Below are 16,405 nucleotides of genomic sequence, written 5' to 3' on the forward strand. Positions count from 1 at the left end.
GGTCTCTCAGCTTTTCAGTAATATTGCCTCATACAGAAAAGCATCACAGACTACCAATGCTGATCTATTATGTATGACCATCTGAGGAATACAGTTTGACTTCAGCATATAGCCCAAAGAAGAGGAAAGATTCAATCTCCCTATGGGAGAAGAAAGATGCATGCCTGCAGTATGACTCAGTGAAAACCTTGGCACCAACAGAAAAAAGACTGCCATATTTTAAGGAGAACTTGTATGAGTATCTATTCCTCTCTGCACAATAAACAGTTAAAATTCAGGGAATAATATTTACTTTTATATATACAAGAAGTTCCATAGATATTTAGCAGGAAATTACTATCAAAAGTAACATACAAAGAAGAATTTGGATCAGAAGGAAAACTATATCCTGAAAGTGATGCAGAAATACATCTTGATCCTCTTTGGGTTAAAAAAAGGAATAAAAGAGGAAACTTTACACAATTAAACACATTTGCTGCATGTTTAACCAAGCATAGAAATTGCATGAGGGTTTTTTGGAACTGTGAGAGAAACAAATGTCACTAGCTTCTGAAATAAACATATTTACAAAAAAGAGATGGAAAAGTAGTTATGTAGTTAATAGTCTTTTAACAAGAATTAACAAAGGTAACAAGATAGAATCTGCACTTTCCAAGGACCTTTCCTCTTGAAATCATTTGGAAGTAGTCAGGGCAAGCATAAGTATTTAATCCATAAACATAGTGTAAAGGAAAACCTAAAGATCACCTTCTGACACTCAGGCACTTAAGTCTTGACCACGGCATGCAGTTTGAAACCTATGCCATAGGAAATCCAACAAGAACCTACTACCTATGCCCTCCTCTTAAGTGAGCTGCCAGCACACCTGCAACTACTTGATGGAACGAGCTCCGAGCAGAATGCAACAGCAGCTGCTTCCTATTGTATAGGCTGGAATTAAGTTAAATTTGCCTTGCCAGCTACACTGAATAGACCAGTTTCACCTCAGTAGTTACAGGTGCTACTTATTGGTCTCCACATGAAGGCTGTCTTCTAGGAAGACATACCTGGGGCCTGAATCTGGGCTTTCCAATTCAATACTTGTTTGCAAAGAAATCAACAGAGTATAGGATTATCAGCTGAAAAGAGAAGCTTTATTCACATTGCCTGTCACTCCCTTCCCAGTGCAAAATTCACATGCTCAAAATTTACTAATGAAACTCTATAGAAATGCAGTAGATGTCCAGTTCTATGTGCAACATTTTGTATCATCTTTGGATCTCCATTTCAAAGTCAATAATAGGCAGGAGTTCAGTCTAAAAAAAAAGAAGGCTACTGAAAAGCAGAATTGATTCCACAGGACAAGAAACCATGGCTACCTGGCCACAGCAGAGACAATACAAACCATTAACGTACCTCCTTTGGAAGGGGAAAACATTAATATTTAATTTACTGTTCAGCTAATTAACCCATGCTACTGACAATGATCAGAGTATCATTATGCTGCAATATTGCACATATCCATTTCCTACTTTTCTGTATCAACAAAAGGCCATCATAGCGCCTTGTTGAAACCTCCTCCTGTCCTGAGCCCCTGCACATATTACATGTGTCCTAACTTAAACAACTGCAATATAAGTGCCCTTAGTTTTCTTTCTTTGCTGAATAAAATTGAAAAGACAAAGCACTCGCTCTTTCTTGAGCTGCTGCTTCACTCAACGCACAAACAGAAAGATAACTTAGTTCAAATAGTTTTAATAGAAGTGAATTACTAAACAAGTTTTCCCTCCAAATATGAGATATGGAAATCAAATAAAAAGGAATCCACACATAATTTGCAAGTACTGTATCGCCCTCTGCAGTCAATGTGTTAGTTCTGCAAAACGAACCTGGGCACGATCCTTGCAAAGATCAATAAAAAACTTCTACAAGTAGACACCCAGCAGAACTAACATTTTTTATGATAACGTCTTACTTGTTGGAATTATAGGAACACAATGCAGAAACTTTTTTATTCTTTATATAAATGCTCCACCTGTTAAGGATGTGGAGACATGCATTTTGCTGCTCCTTCAGAATGGGTCAGATTCCTCAATAATACTTCTAGAATTTACTCTCTTGGAACTTGACAGAAGTTTGCCATACCTATTTGATAATTTTTTTCTGGCTGCTTCTAATAAATATCCAAAATAAACTTTTTAAAACTTACATTAGCTGATCCATCAATGACAGAGAAGTATGTTTTACAGTTCAGGTATTGCACTATTTTATTTTAAAAAGCTTACAACTTTAATAAGGTATTTTGCTGAGATTTTTACAGCACTGTACTGGTTTCACCCTGGCTGGATGCCAGGTGCCTCCCAAAGTTGATTTTCTATCACTCCCTCTTTTAAACTGGAGGGGGGGAGGAAAAACACAACAGGAAGATCATTCACCTATTACTGTCACAGGCAAAACAGACTCGACTTGGAGAAATAGACTGAATCCTTTACCAATGGAATCAGGGTAGGATAACGGGAAATAACACCACATCTTTAAACAATTTAGTGTTTGAGTACTGTTGCAAAGGAAAGTTACTCACATTATGGCCACCTGTCTCCTTAATTCATCACTTTCTCGACCTGTGACAGGAATTGAGGAAAAAGCATGAAGCTGAGTCAGGGGAGGTTTAGGTCAGATATCAAGAAAAGGTTTTTCACCCAGAGGGGTGGATGGGCACTGGAACAGGCTCTCCAGGACAGTGGTCACAGCACCAGCCTGTCTGAGTTCACAAAGCATTTGGACAATGCTCTCAGGCACAGGGTGTGACTCTTGGGGTGTCCTGTGCAGGGCCAAGAGTTGGACTTGATGATCCTCATGGGTCACTTCCAGCTCAGCAGATTCTGTAATTCTCTTATTAACACTGACAGAATTGCATGATAAAACTGCTTTCTACTCAAGCACCTTCATTTCAACTTAACTTACATCTGCTTGGGGTTTTTTTCCCCTTTCTGTTCTGTGAATAGAATATTTTTAAGCGAATTTCATATTGTACCGTATTTTTCTTCTCTTAAAAGAAAAAATTTTGTACTTTATGAACAGCCCCACTAAGATCAAATGAAAGCAATGAAGGCAAATTAAGGACCTTATAAAACATGATTAAACTTTTGAAGACCCACTCTTCTGCTCTCAGCAGATGTCTGAAAGACTCTCACACCACAAACGTTCAAGGAAAAGCATTAACAGCATTTCACGGTTTCACAGAACAGGACTGGTTTGGGTTGGAAGGGACAGTAGACATCATCTACTTCTCACCTGGTGCCATGAGCAGGGACGCCCTTCACGGGACCAGGCTGTTCAGGACGCCGTCCAGCCCAGCCCAGCCCCAAACACTTTCCTTTCACCGCCACCCCGTGGGTACCGCTGGAAATAGTAAAGAAGGGCTCAAGAGCCCCCCTGGCAAGGGGAGTGGCAGCTGGGGCGGGTCACTGGGGCTGCCGTGCCTCCCTGTCCGCGGCCGCGTTCCCCCGGCGACGCCCCGCCCGCCGCCGCCGTTGCTGCTGAGGGGCCTCGCGCTGACCCGGGCCGGGCCGGGCCGGGCCGCACCCCGGGCACCGAGCGAGCCCCCGCCCCAGGCCGGCCCGCGGGAAGGGCAGGAGCGAGCCCGCCTGTGGGCCGGACACAGGGCCCGCGCTCCCCAGCGGGGCCCCGGGCAGCCGCCTTCGGAGACCCTCATCAGCCCCAGCCGTCGGAACCGGGACTGGCTCCTGGGAATACCGGCAGAGAAGGCGAGGGTCTGAGCACCCACGAGGACTGAGCAGAAGCATCTCTCAGCCGCACCCGGGCCCCCACCAAGCACAGGACCAAAGGGGAACTGTCGGCCAGACCGACCCGTGCAGCCGGACAAGCACCGTGTCAGGCACAGAGCCCAGTTCAACACCTCGGCCGCCCACGGCGAGCAGCGCAAGCCGCTGACCGGCTGCGGGTGCCGCAACTAAAAATCAGCCAGAGACGCGCCGGGACAAGGCTCCCAAAGCACCGGGGGCAAGGCACAGCATGGACCAGTCACCGGGATCAGAGCCTTCACAGGAACCAAAAGATGCCTATGAAGATGGGCATGGCCCTTATCAGCCACACGAACCAAGTTACGGTCTTGATCAGCCCGGATACAGCCCATATGAGGATCAGATACCCGATCCCCAAGCCCGGATGCTGGCAGTCAAGAATGCAAAAGCCTATTTACTAAAGACTAGCACAAGATCTGGCCTGAACTTGTAAGTCTGAAAAAGGATCACAGTCAAAAAGGGTAGGAAATATGAGTGGAGGGAAAATTAGTAAAAGGACAAAGGGAAGTATAAATAGAATGGGATAATGTTATACATGCAATATTTCATCACTAGTGATACTTGCGTGCGTCCAACATCTTTCAGAACCAAAATTCCTAATGGAATTTTATAGAGAGTTCAAAAAGAAATTGATTTGATTAAGAGTAAGTTTAAATTCAGTTTCAGCTCATAGATAGATGGGGTATATACTAGAAATGGAAGATGGGAATGCTCCTAAGTATAATCAGACTAGTTTTAGCTCTAATTTCTCTTAATGCTCCATGATCTCCTTTCTTCTAACTATTCCTATGATTTCTCCAAAGATACAGATGAATAGCCTTTACTTTTGTTACTAAAAGCATAATATTCTAAGACTTTTGTATAGTAAGCCAACAATATTTACATTTATATGACAGATATGATCATTTTGCTAACGTACTAACAAAGATCCTGGATGAACAGCCCGCAAATACAGTAGACATAATTGAGGATATCAGCAAGGATGTGAAGTGGGCTCAGTTTCGGAAAAAAATGGACACTCTTCGAGATGAACATCTGATTCTTCCAACATTTGAAGCTGCAGAAAAGTGTAAAGCTTTGTTCGTCAAGGAAGTCGGTGACGAAGAGCGTGAAGAACTAGATGAAGAGCTAGTGAGTTATTATCGGAGTGAAACAGATACCGGATATACCAGGGAAGGGGTGGATGGATGGTGGGAAGGGAAAGGAGAAAGGGAGGAAGTTGTGGTCTCTTCTGTAGTGCTGCCCTCTATGTTGTTATATAATTATATAAATAATTGCAGTCACAGCACCGTGTACCCTCTTCACAGCTGAGCTGGTCCCATGTCTAGTTCTGAAGAAAAAACCCCATCTGGTTACTTAGTTGAGATTTTTTTCCTGTAGTAAATCTAATATCCTGAGCCTTTATTATCAGGGATGTTCTAGAGGTGATGAACAGAAAGTAAGGTTTATAACATCTCCCATATGACAGTTCAGCACGGAATATTGCATCCAAGTTTCTTTTCTTTATATAAAAGGGACATTTCTTTACCTAAAGTGACCATAGTTCTTGATACCAGGTAGACAATATTGTGCACAGCTGCTACTGTAAAATAGAGAATGCAGAATTTCGTGATCCTTTCTGCTCCAGCTGTGGTTCCAGTCTGTCCTTCTCCAACTGAAACAAAATATGGTTTTAATGAAGAACTAATACAATTGAAAAGCCACTTCTTAAAGCATGGGTTTTCATTATTCAGTTGCTTATATGCAGAAGCATTTGTACCCAAGGAAAAATTAGAATTCTTATAATGAGAATTATAATTTAAATGAGAATTATAATAACCAAGGGAAATCAATCAACAAGATGTTGATTTTCATATGAAGTTACCAGTATATATTCAAATGTTACAATTGCAGAGTACAAATACCAACAACAGAAGAGATAATCCTTCATCTTTTCCACAGCCTATTATGCATCTTACAGTAACTGTATAGGATGGTGAAAATGGAAAATAAATGTAGGGTATTTCAGAAAGGAATTACTAATTTTTCATACTCCTGTCAATCTTGCTTTGATACAAGAAACCTGTCAGATCCAAAGAAATTCCATATTAAACTAGTGCTAATTCTTCCAAATTCCCTATCCTGTCAAGTCCAACTTGTAATAACTCTGTCTGTGTTATATGATCACCTACCCCCCATTAAATGAGAGACGGGTGATAAAACAAATGGAAATACTTAATTATTGGCCTAGTTCTGCTTCCACTGAAGCCAGATGGGGACTTACAATGGACTTCAGGAAGAGCAGGGGGCAGTATAAAAAAGACTGCGGGGAGCTGTATGCCAAGGTTTTCAAATGAACAGCATCCACCCTAGAGAAATGTTGCTGGTCTAGTGCCTAAGTATATAAAACCTGTATTATCTACAACAAGGCAATACAGTGTCACTGCAGGCGTCAAGGCCTCTTAGCTGACATGCTCTAGCACTGAATCATTTGTAGATCTTGTGTAAGAATGCTGACTTTCCTTATTTTGCAATAATTAGGAGTTTGAATTTTGAAATCCTGTGTTCTAAGAGCTGCAGTTCATCTGTGTTCTTTTCTTTCCCACTAAAAGACACTTAATTTTTCTAAACGACAGTAAGAAAAGTAGTGAATGAATGTCTGCAAAGCACTGAGATGATGAGTGGCACTACAGGAAAGTGAAGTATAATGTTCAGTAGATAACATGTTTAATTTTTGAAATAGATAATTATACTATTCTTTAGCTCTAACTCTGAATCTTCTTTCCTAGGGACAGCCCTCTCTACCAAATGTGATGGAAACAGCCTTTTATTTTGAGCAGGCTGGAATTGGCCTGGACAAAGACGAATCCTATTACATATTCCTTTCCCTTAAAAACCTAATTAATGTTCAGCCAATCCAGACCTGTCGCTTCTGGGGCAAAATTTTGGGCCTGGAAATGAACTATATTATAGCTGAAGTACAGTTACATGAAGGGGAAGGGGGAGAGGAGGAGGAAACAGGAGAGGAAGAAGAGGAAACTGTTGCGGAAGGAGAGAAAGAGATGGGTGAGGCTGAAGAAGAAGGTGAGGAGAAAGAAAAGGAAGCTAAACCACCGAAGTCCACCTATAAACCCCCACCTGAGATCCCAAAAGAAGAAAATGGGACTGGGACTAATAAATATATCTACTTTGTCTGTAATGAGCCAGGCAAACCCTGGGTGAAGTTGCCTCCAGTGACACCAGCCCAGATTGTCTGTGCCAGGAAAATCAAGAAGTTCTTCACTGGTCGGCTGGATGCTCCTGTTGTGAGCTTTCCTCCTTTTCCCGGAAATGAGGCCAATTACCTGCGTGCACAGATAGCTCGAATCTCAGCAGGAACCCATGTCTCTCCCACTGGATTTTACCAGTTTGCAAATGAGGATGAAGAAGAAGAAGAAGAAGGAGATGAATATGAAGAAAACCCCGAGTTTGAGCCTCCCCCTGTGATTGAAATGGTGGAGTCCCTCGCCACATGGGCACACCATGTAAAGGGCATTCTAAAGCAGGTGTGTGCCAGCATAGCTCACATGGGCCTTGGAGAGCACTCCCGCTGCAGTGCTCGTAGGGTTACAGAATGTGAGTGACACTCCTCACCTGCACATGCAAACTGCTCACCAGAAATGGTATTGCATTGGAAGATTTTTATACAGAAAATACATCATATATAATACCCAAGTATCTTACACATAAAACATACATTTTATATGGTATATAATATGTAACTACCTTGCACATATTTACAAATACCATGTATTTTTATGTGTGTGTGTATATATATATAAATGTAGGTATATATATGTATAAATATGTATGCATGTATTTAGGAACCTTCTAGGTTTAGTACTTTTTCCAGTGATGTGTTCTTGAGATTGAAACCTATCTTTAAATAACAGTATGGAGTTAGGCCCTGATAGATAACAATCATTTCTTGCAGTCTTCTGTATTAGGTTTTCTGCTTTGAGATCCTGACTTGACAAAAATGTTTAAAATTCTCTTTTCTTGGGTAGGATGCTGAAAAGCAGATAGCTTATGGTTGTATGCTAAATGGAACTTACTTGGTGTTTTCTTCTGGGTAATTTTCTGTTTTACACTTTCTGATATGAAATATGCAAATGAAAAAACTTTAAAACATGTTCTATCAGACTAGTGCTAGAAAGAGGTATTACTAATTTGATTTTCATTGCTGGATGGTTTGATGGCCAGTCTACCAATTCAAGAATGCTAATGTAAAATAACAGCAAATGGTAGGAAATTAAACTTACTACCAGCAAAACAATAGTTGTAAAAAATAAAATTTATATGCATTAGAATCTTAAGAACATTCTTTTATGTTCCTCTGACTGGTTAAATAACAAAGCAGATTTTAAAAGGAAGGGTAAAGTCCATAGTTTGCAGTAACTGGTAATCTAGCAAGGATATAAACCAAACTGGCCAGGAACTGAAGAATACAAAATGACAAAAAGCTGATGACAGAGGTATAAGGTTATTCTCAAATAGTAAGCAGGGATGAGGAAGGAATGAGGGGAACGTTCTGCCAAGAGGATACAATATTCTGTTAACAATATACTAGTTATGGAATATGTATTTTTCTTCTCCCCGTCCCTTAACTGTGTGTGTGTCTGAGCCAATTGTTTTAACTAGTTTTAACTTGCATTCTTTCAATGATTGTTGCATGTATTTATTACTTTTCCACATCAATTATAGGGTCGCTGTGTTTGGATTAATCCTTCTCAAAAATCAGAGGAAAATGAAGAAGAAGAAGATGAAGAGGAGGAAGAAAAAGAGGAGGGAGAAGAGCAAGAGGAAGAAAGAGGACTACCCCTTCTTACTCTAATCTCTGAAGATGAAGGTATTCTTCATGGAATATGAAGTTTTTGATAGAGAGCCACTAGGAATGTTGCCATTTAGCAGTAAATATTTGAAGTTGTAGAACTCTTGACACTTCCTGGAGCAATATAGTTTGCCTCTGTAGGGTAAACACATTATTTTACAAAATCATTCAAAAGCAAAATGGTTAACAGTATTGACATTAAAACTGAAATAATCAGGTTTACTGGGTAACCATCTTGTTGACATTAAAAGGAAAAAATAACTCAGACTTCTCAGGTTATTCCAAGTTCAGAACAGCTCACTACATGAAATACTATTTTGTCTCGTCTTTTTAGGAAAAAAGAGAAGTGTGTAGGTGTAAATAAATAGAATAATTAATATGTAACACATGCACCGTTACACATTATTTTTATAAGAATTTAGATATTTTAGCATATCACTGCAGCAAATCATGGGAATAAGGGAGCCTGAATATTAGATTACATCAATATTAGATTATTTTCCTGCTCTCCATTCTTTAATCAAGGTGAAATATAGCTATACAAGTTATCCATAAATAATAAAAAGTCCTTGAAAAAAGAACCAGGGCTCCTACTGAATTTTTTCTGTATATGGGGAGTCTATCAGCATTCCTGTGCTACCTACCCACACATGCAAACCACCTGTTTGAAAACAGTGCCTACACTTACTGTTTCTGACTTCTGGCTCTTCTGTCACACAACTTAATATAAACCTTGCTTGAATTCTGTGCGACTCTTGTAGCTCAGTCTTAAATATTTTGTAGAGGCTCGTTAAGTCCATTTATTCATAAATAGTGTGTGTTTGACTATCTCCAGGAATGAAAAACATCCCTGCTTGGACAGCTCAGGCTTCTACAAACCTGATCCCACAATATTCTGTTGCAATCCTGCAGTCTAACCGATGGCCTGGAGCTTATGCTTTTGCATCTGGCAGGTGAGAGTCCACTCTGACTGTATGTGCTACACGCAGGTGCCTCACTAATGCAGGCAGACTTGCTTTATTATTAATTCATTGACTGAATTCTAGCTATTCCAGAGACTGATGGAGAAGGCCACTTGAATGTGCACAGCAACAGTAAATATGTATTTAAGACTGAAAACAAACAATCATTGGAAAGGCTGGCATGAAGTTACTGGGTGTAAATGCCCAGTTAGTGTGTGAGCACGGTCCTTGATTTAAAATACATATTCTCATGTCTGTGGGACTTTTTACAAAACCAGCTACCTTCTGTGGTTCTGATGTTCGGTTTCCGCTACACATGGTCATTTCCTCCACGTGCTTTTAGAAGGGCACTGGCTGGCACATTGTTACCCTTGTGGAGTTGGAGTTGGAGTTGTATTGCAGTGCAGTGCAGTGACACTTCATCATTTTAAATAGAAGATGTGTTAATAACCATGAGAGCAGTTAAAAAGCGGTGCTGTCTTTAAAATTCTTCTGCTGTAGGGTATCTGCATCACAGTGACTTTTCGTGCAGCAGAGCAAGGATGCCCAACAGTGCCTCTGCTAATATTTTGTCAGGGGATGAATGTGTGATCTTTCACTTCTTGTCCTCAGGAAATTTGACAACATCTACTTTGGCTGGGGTCATAAATACAGTCCAGAAAGCCACACTCCCGCACTGCCCCCGCCAGCGCAAGCAGAGTACCCCAGCGGGCCAGGAATCACTGAGACAGTAGACCCCACTGTGGAAGAGGAAATTGCTTTCAGGATTGCGCAGGAAGAAGCCTTAGCCGGAGAGGAAGAGGAAGAGGAAGAAGAGGAAGTGGAGGATGATTAAAATATGGAAGAAAACAGATTGCTTTAAAAGTTTGAACATGAACGGCATTTTCATAACATAGTCATTTATTTGCTGACCTCAAAAGAAATGCACTTGCAGCATGCCTTTGTTTTTAGATTTCTGAAGCCTTTTCTTTGCAGCTATCTTCCTCTCCTTCCCCACCCCTGAAACCTACCTGCAGTGGCATGAAGCCTTTTTCTGTTTGTTTGAGTATGCAAACACTGTCTGCTTCCTAAAATGATACTGCTTTGAACTAAGAACTACCATGCACCAGATGTTCACACTGTTTTTCTAGCCCTCACTTCAATACATTCATACATTTTACTTAAATAAATGGTTTTTAAACTCACAGGACAGTGTCCCTTGTATGTGTGAAAGCGTACTATTCAAATTCAGTCGGGAGCTTACTGAGGTACTGGGTGAGAGCACGGCAGTGATGCTGCTCGTCATTGGCACTAGGGGGCTGCACCTTCAATCCTGTGCTGTTTTGGGCCCCTCACTGCAAGAGACATGGAGATGCTGGAACGCATCCAGAGAAGGACAATGGAGCTGGGGAAGGGTCTGGAGCTCAAGACGGAGCGGCTGAGGGAGCTGGGGGTGTTTAGCCTGGAGAAAAGGTGGCTTAGGGGGTCCTTATCGCTGTCTACAACTCCCTGACAAGAGGGTGTAGCCAGGTGGGAATTGGGTCTCCCCACAAGAGGAAACAGCCTCAAGTTGCAGCAGGGGAGATTCACATTGGATATTAGGAAAAAAATTTTAATGGAAAGGGTTGTCAGCCTTGGAACGGCTGCCCAGGGAAGTGCTGGAGTCACCATCCCTGGGGATGTTTAAAAGACCCGCAGATGCGGATGTGAGGACATGGTTTAGCGGTTCCCTGGCCGGTGCCATCTGGGCGCTGCCGGCAGCCGTGGGGGGGAAAGGTGTCTCAGCAGAGCTCAGGGGCTGCTCAGCCATCCGTTCCTGACCATCCTTTCCTTACCCACCTCCCCGCCAGCTCCTGCCGAGTGGTACGCTCCACGCACGGCGTGCGTCCCTCGCGGGCCAATAGGGAGCGGCTCCGCGCGCAGTTTAAACCAGCGGCGGTTGGGGCGAGTGTTCTGCGCTCCCAGTGCTCCCCGCTCCCCGCTCCCCGCTCCGCTCCGCTCCGCTCCGCTCCGCTCCGCTCCGCTCCTGTCCTCCTGTCCCAGGGAGGCATGGCGGACGAGGGCGCCGTCACGGTGTGTGTGCGTGTGCGGCCGCTTATCGCCAGGTGAGCCGCCGTGCCGGCGGGAGAGGGAGGTTCCCTCCGCACCCCTGGGTGCCGCCGTGCCCCCGCACCTGGAGCAGGGAGGCGGACGGAGGGATGCGGAGCGAGTGGCCGGGGGAGAGGGGGTCGCGGTAAGGGGCCCGCGTTTTGGGAGCGGAGTCCTCGCTCAATAAAGATAACAGAGTGTCTCTTCTTTTAGAGAAAATGCCTCAGGAGATAAAGTGTCCCTGCACTGGAGAAGTGAGAATAATACTGTTTCCGACGTGAATGGTACCAAAATATTTAGTTACGGTAAGAATGTGAAAGCAATTGCTTTATTTTGATACTTATGCGGACCTTTGCTACTGTACTCTTGAACGTGTCGACTGTGGTGAATGCCCTGAGCTTCTTGCAATGTCCCCCAACCTTCCCAGTTTCGTAATTCGGAAGGAGTGCCATTGGGGCATACGGGATTTCTGGCTTAGGTAGTGCTGGGATATGCTTTTGAAGTCAGCTTCCTGCTGGACGTTGCTTTCTCTGTTCAGATTCATCCTGTAGTGGCTTTGGAATATGTGACCTTTGGAACACATTTTTTTAATGTGAAATCCAGTTACAAATAGACTAAACAAGGGCTAGTCCAGAGCATTTAGGGGGAACCCAAAAGTGACTAGCATGAATGTTAGATCCTTGTAACTCACTGGCTCCCTTTGAGTCCTTTCCTACTGATCAACTCTACTTGTTAATATGAATGTATCTACTACCACGATTTCTCTCAAAATACAGATTCAGTAAAAGCATGCACTAGGCTCGGAGTTTAACAACTAACCTGTCAGATCTACAATCCTTGTAGATAAATTAGCCATAACTTTTTAGGATTAAATGGGATGACTGTTTAACTATGTTCATCATTCTTTTTACTTGCTATCATCACTGTGCATTGTGTCTTTCTTGATTTTGTGTTTAATGCTTATTTTAAAACAAAATTTTAAAAGCTTGCATTAGTAGCATTACAATGATATTTATCTTTGAACTACCCTACAAACAATGATGCCCATTTATTGGATTTGAAGTCAGCAATACTGAATGACAGCTTGGTTTGGACTTGCAATAGAGTGGATTCACATGCTTTCTTTTTTTTTTTTTTTTTGGTTTTAAGATCGTGTTTTTCACTCAAGCGACAACACTCAGCAGTTGTATGATGGTGTAGCTGTTCCAATTATACAGTCAGCAGTGCAAGGCTATAATGGTAAGTTTTAAAACTGTGTTTAAATCCTTTTCGTAATGTATTTCAGAGATAGTTGGTGAAATTTAACCATCTTTCTAGGCACAATTTTTGCTTACGGACAGACTGCTTCAGGGAAGACTTACACAATGATGGGAAATGAAGATTCCATGGGCATTATCCCTAAGGCAATTCAACATGTGTTCAAAATTATTTGTGAGGTGAGCACTTCTATTAAATTGAAATGACTGAAAGGACTAGTAGTATTTGTGATGGTTACATAAAAGTTAGTTTTAGTATCAAGGGGCTTATGAAGGAAATTCATTTATATTGGACTATATGTTGCAGTTTCTTTGCCAGCCTGGCAAAGATGAGGGTTTAAAATAAAAAGTTAATGGGACTCTATTAGTTGAAATCAAATCAGAACAAAAGTGAGGAGGGTTCTTAACCTTCCAAATATGTTAAACATTGATTACAAATATAAATAGGTACTCACTTGTTAGTGTGGTAGATAAGATAATGTGAACCTTTTTGTTTATTCTGCTATTTTAAAAGTCTAAAAAATTAACAACTAAAGACTTTTTTTTTAGTGGGAAGAATATGACAGTATATTTACTTATTTCAGGCTAACAAAAGAATTGCTAATTGCTCAATATTACTAAAAGTAAGGAGAAAGTGTATGTTAAAGCAGTGATTTCCAAAACATGATTTGCAGAGTGCTTGCTTCTGCCTTGAGGGTTTCGGGTAATTGTTACCAGTGAAGTGAAATAATCACTGCTCCTTTAAGGAGGTGCAGAGTACCCATATAGGTTTTATAGAAGTAACTAAAGGCAAGAAAACTTTCCTTGAGTCCATTGTGCAGCCTTTCCTCACCCCAACATTCTGTACCAAGGAGGCAGGGGAATAAGCAGCAGCAAAGTAAATCCAAGCAAGCAAAGAGAGAAGACAAGGTATATAAGAGAGGAAAGAGCCTAAGCAAGAGGAAATGGGTTATGGAAACAGCATTTAAGTAGGAGAACTATTGTCATGCTTCTGTAGGGCAGTTATCTTAATTTTATAACCTATTAGAAGTGGTATACCATTAATGCAGCTGGAAAGAGGTGGGATAGAAGAAAAACTATTCTGTATCGGTAGATGCTAATGTACAGAGAGGATGAGGGGAAAGAAATCTGTGGAACAGTATCCAAACCTTTATCTCCAGTTTAAGAATACTTGCATTAAAAGATGTCCATGAGTTCGTCCGTTTTTGTTTGGTTGTTTTTTTTTTTTCCTTTCAACACTAGATTCCGGATAGAGAATTCCTGCTAAGGGTTTCTTACATGGAAATCTACAATGAAACAATTACCGATTTGCTTTGCGATAGTAGGAAAAAGAAGCCTCTGGGAATTCGTGAGGATGTTAATGTAAGTGGATGCTATGTGGTGTAAGTATTGTATCAGGTTGGAGTAAAAGAAGTTGAAAAAAAAACCACCTTCAGAAGGATCTAGTGGAAAACTTTTCTGGGACAAACTGTGTAATTGTATCTTCAGCATTAACAGAAGGACACTTGTAGTAGAATAAGACTGTGACTTTGGGCTTGCTATTGCTAGTTCATTTTTATAAAAGTAGACTTAATCTTCAAGTTTTCCAGGATGGTATAGTTTATTTAACTTTGACAGTAAGGACTCGAGAGTTGTTTAGCTAATGACACTTGTACAAACATGATGTTAAGCTCCATGTGTTACAAGTTTCTGACATATACAGTTACTTTAACATCATCTTCATATCATCTACCAAGTAGATACACTTTTCTTCTACTGTGATCAGAGAATAACCATGAGACTAGAACTATTCAGTAAGATGATCACTATAGAAGGAGAAATCTATATTAACACTATCCTCCGTTTGTTTATATTAAGTTTTGTAGCAAATAATAAAAATTGTTGGTTTGGTTTTTGGGATGTTTTTTCCCTTTGGTTGCCTTAAATGATCCTGGGTTTGGAACATAGGAAAAAGGGAAATCTACCAGTTGTATAACTCTCTCCTTATAAGATTTACTGAGAAACATATTCCTGGATTCCCTTAAAAAATATCAAGAAGGATATTTCACTCAGCAGTTCTGTTTTTAGGAAACTTTCTAAATCTCTGTTGTTTGATTCTTGTACACCTAGGCCACAATTTTGATTAAGGTCTAAACCTTACCCATCCCTTGTGTTTGGAGTAAAAAGACAGTCAGCTGTCGAATAAATACCATAATAATTGCTGGTAATGTTAACTTTATGTATTGAAGTGGGTTTTGGAGTTCAGTAAAATTTATTACTTTGTTTGTTCTATAGAGGAATACATATGTAGAAGACCTGATTGAAGAAGTGGTGGTTGCCCCAGAACAAGTTATGGAATGGATCAGGAAAGGAGAAAGTATGTATTTAAACAATGTCAGCTGATAGCTTAAAAAAATGTTGGTTAATTAGGTATATTTAGAACCATAAATCAGGTATATTTAGAATCCTTTTAGGTTTATATTCATAAACCAGAGGTTTTCAGAAAGTTTTAAAATTGTGGTCTTTGTCTGTTTAACTCCAGTTTATCAGATTATAAGCAGAAGTATTCTAATACTGGTTTTTGACAGGAAATCGCCATTATGGAGAAACAAAAATGAATGAACACAGCAGCCGTTCTCACACCATCTTCAGAATGGTAAAAACTGTTTCACTGCTGGGAGTGGTTTTATTGTTTTCAAAGTGACAAAAACTTTACTGCACTTTTTGCATTTCTAGATCATTGAAAGTAGAGAACGAAGTGACCCTGCAAATGCAAACTGTGATGGAGCAGTCATGGTTTCCCACTTGGTAAATGTCTATTTAATACCTTCTTGGAGTACAGCTTAGGTAGAGAATTTACTGTTACTGCTTGTTTGAGAGAGTAATGGTACTTCATAATGACTTACAAAAGCTCTTCATTGTTGATTCTGACAGATGTTTCTTAAGTATAGAGGGAGACTCCTGGGGCATTATCTAGAGCAGATCTTCCCACCAAAGGAAATTCTACATGAGAGTTATTCATGCCAGACTGGGGAGTGTTATGCCCTTCCAGGAGCATAAGAAACTATGTCAGAGTGCTCTTGCATTTTGTTAGATGTATCTTCCCCTACAATTGTTTCTGACCACTGACAAGCCCAGTGAAATAACTTGTAAAATGGGTAACCTTAAGACTTTGCTTATCATCAAATTTAGTTGTTATTGAAAGAACATATGCAGTGTTCTACATCTGCAATGGCCAAAAGATTCATTTTTTTCAGAAGTAACCCTACTTAGCATCTCTTCCAATGGATTACTGGTATATGGAATACCATAATCTGGGGGGAATAGCACTGGACATCTCCAGGGAAATGTTACGGTTTCAGAAGCCTTCTCTACAGCCTTTTCTTGATTCTCAGAAAATGATCTCAAACAACTGCGGGAATGGAACCAGTGTGAAACTATTTGAGCCTGCTGAAATCTGATGAGCACTCTTACTCAGAATTGGAAATA

General features: G+C 40.8%; 2 protein-coding genes across 2 annotated transcripts in view; both read left to right on the forward strand.

Moving 5' to 3' along the window:
• Positions 1-3,555: 3,555 nt before the first annotated feature.
• Positions 3,556-10,800, forward strand: LOC104697101 (radial spoke head protein 4 homolog A-like). The gene is made up of 6 exons (XM_010411695.4): positions 3,556-4,232; positions 4,700-4,934; positions 6,572-7,327; positions 8,526-8,670; positions 9,488-9,605; positions 10,227-10,800. Exons 1-6 carry the CDS (start codon positions 4,015-4,017, stop codon positions 10,447-10,449), a joined length of 1,695 nt encoding a protein of 564 aa, XP_010409997.3. The 5' UTR covers positions 3,556-4,014; the 3' UTR covers positions 10,450-10,800.
• Positions 10,801-11,614: 814 nt separating this feature from the next.
• CENPE (centromere protein E) overlaps positions 11,615-16,405 on the forward strand; it is a 38,197-nt gene continuing 33,406 nt past the window's right edge. Inside the window, 8 exon segments of the mRNA XM_039551577.1 lie at positions 11,615-11,698; positions 11,895-11,986; positions 12,831-12,920; positions 12,999-13,117; positions 14,180-14,299; positions 15,212-15,293; positions 15,505-15,572; positions 15,653-15,724. Coding sequence (XP_039407511.1) covers positions 11,643-11,698; positions 11,895-11,986; positions 12,831-12,920; positions 12,999-13,117; positions 14,180-14,299; positions 15,212-15,293; positions 15,505-15,572; positions 15,653-15,724 — 699 coding nt within the window. The 5' untranslated portion in view covers positions 11,615-11,642.

This window comes from Corvus cornix, chromosome 4 (genome assembly GCF_000738735.6).
Source record: "Corvus cornix cornix isolate S_Up_H32 chromosome 4, ASM73873v5, whole genome shotgun sequence".
Lineage (NCBI taxonomy): Eukaryota > Metazoa > Chordata > Aves > Passeriformes > Corvidae > Corvus > Corvus cornix.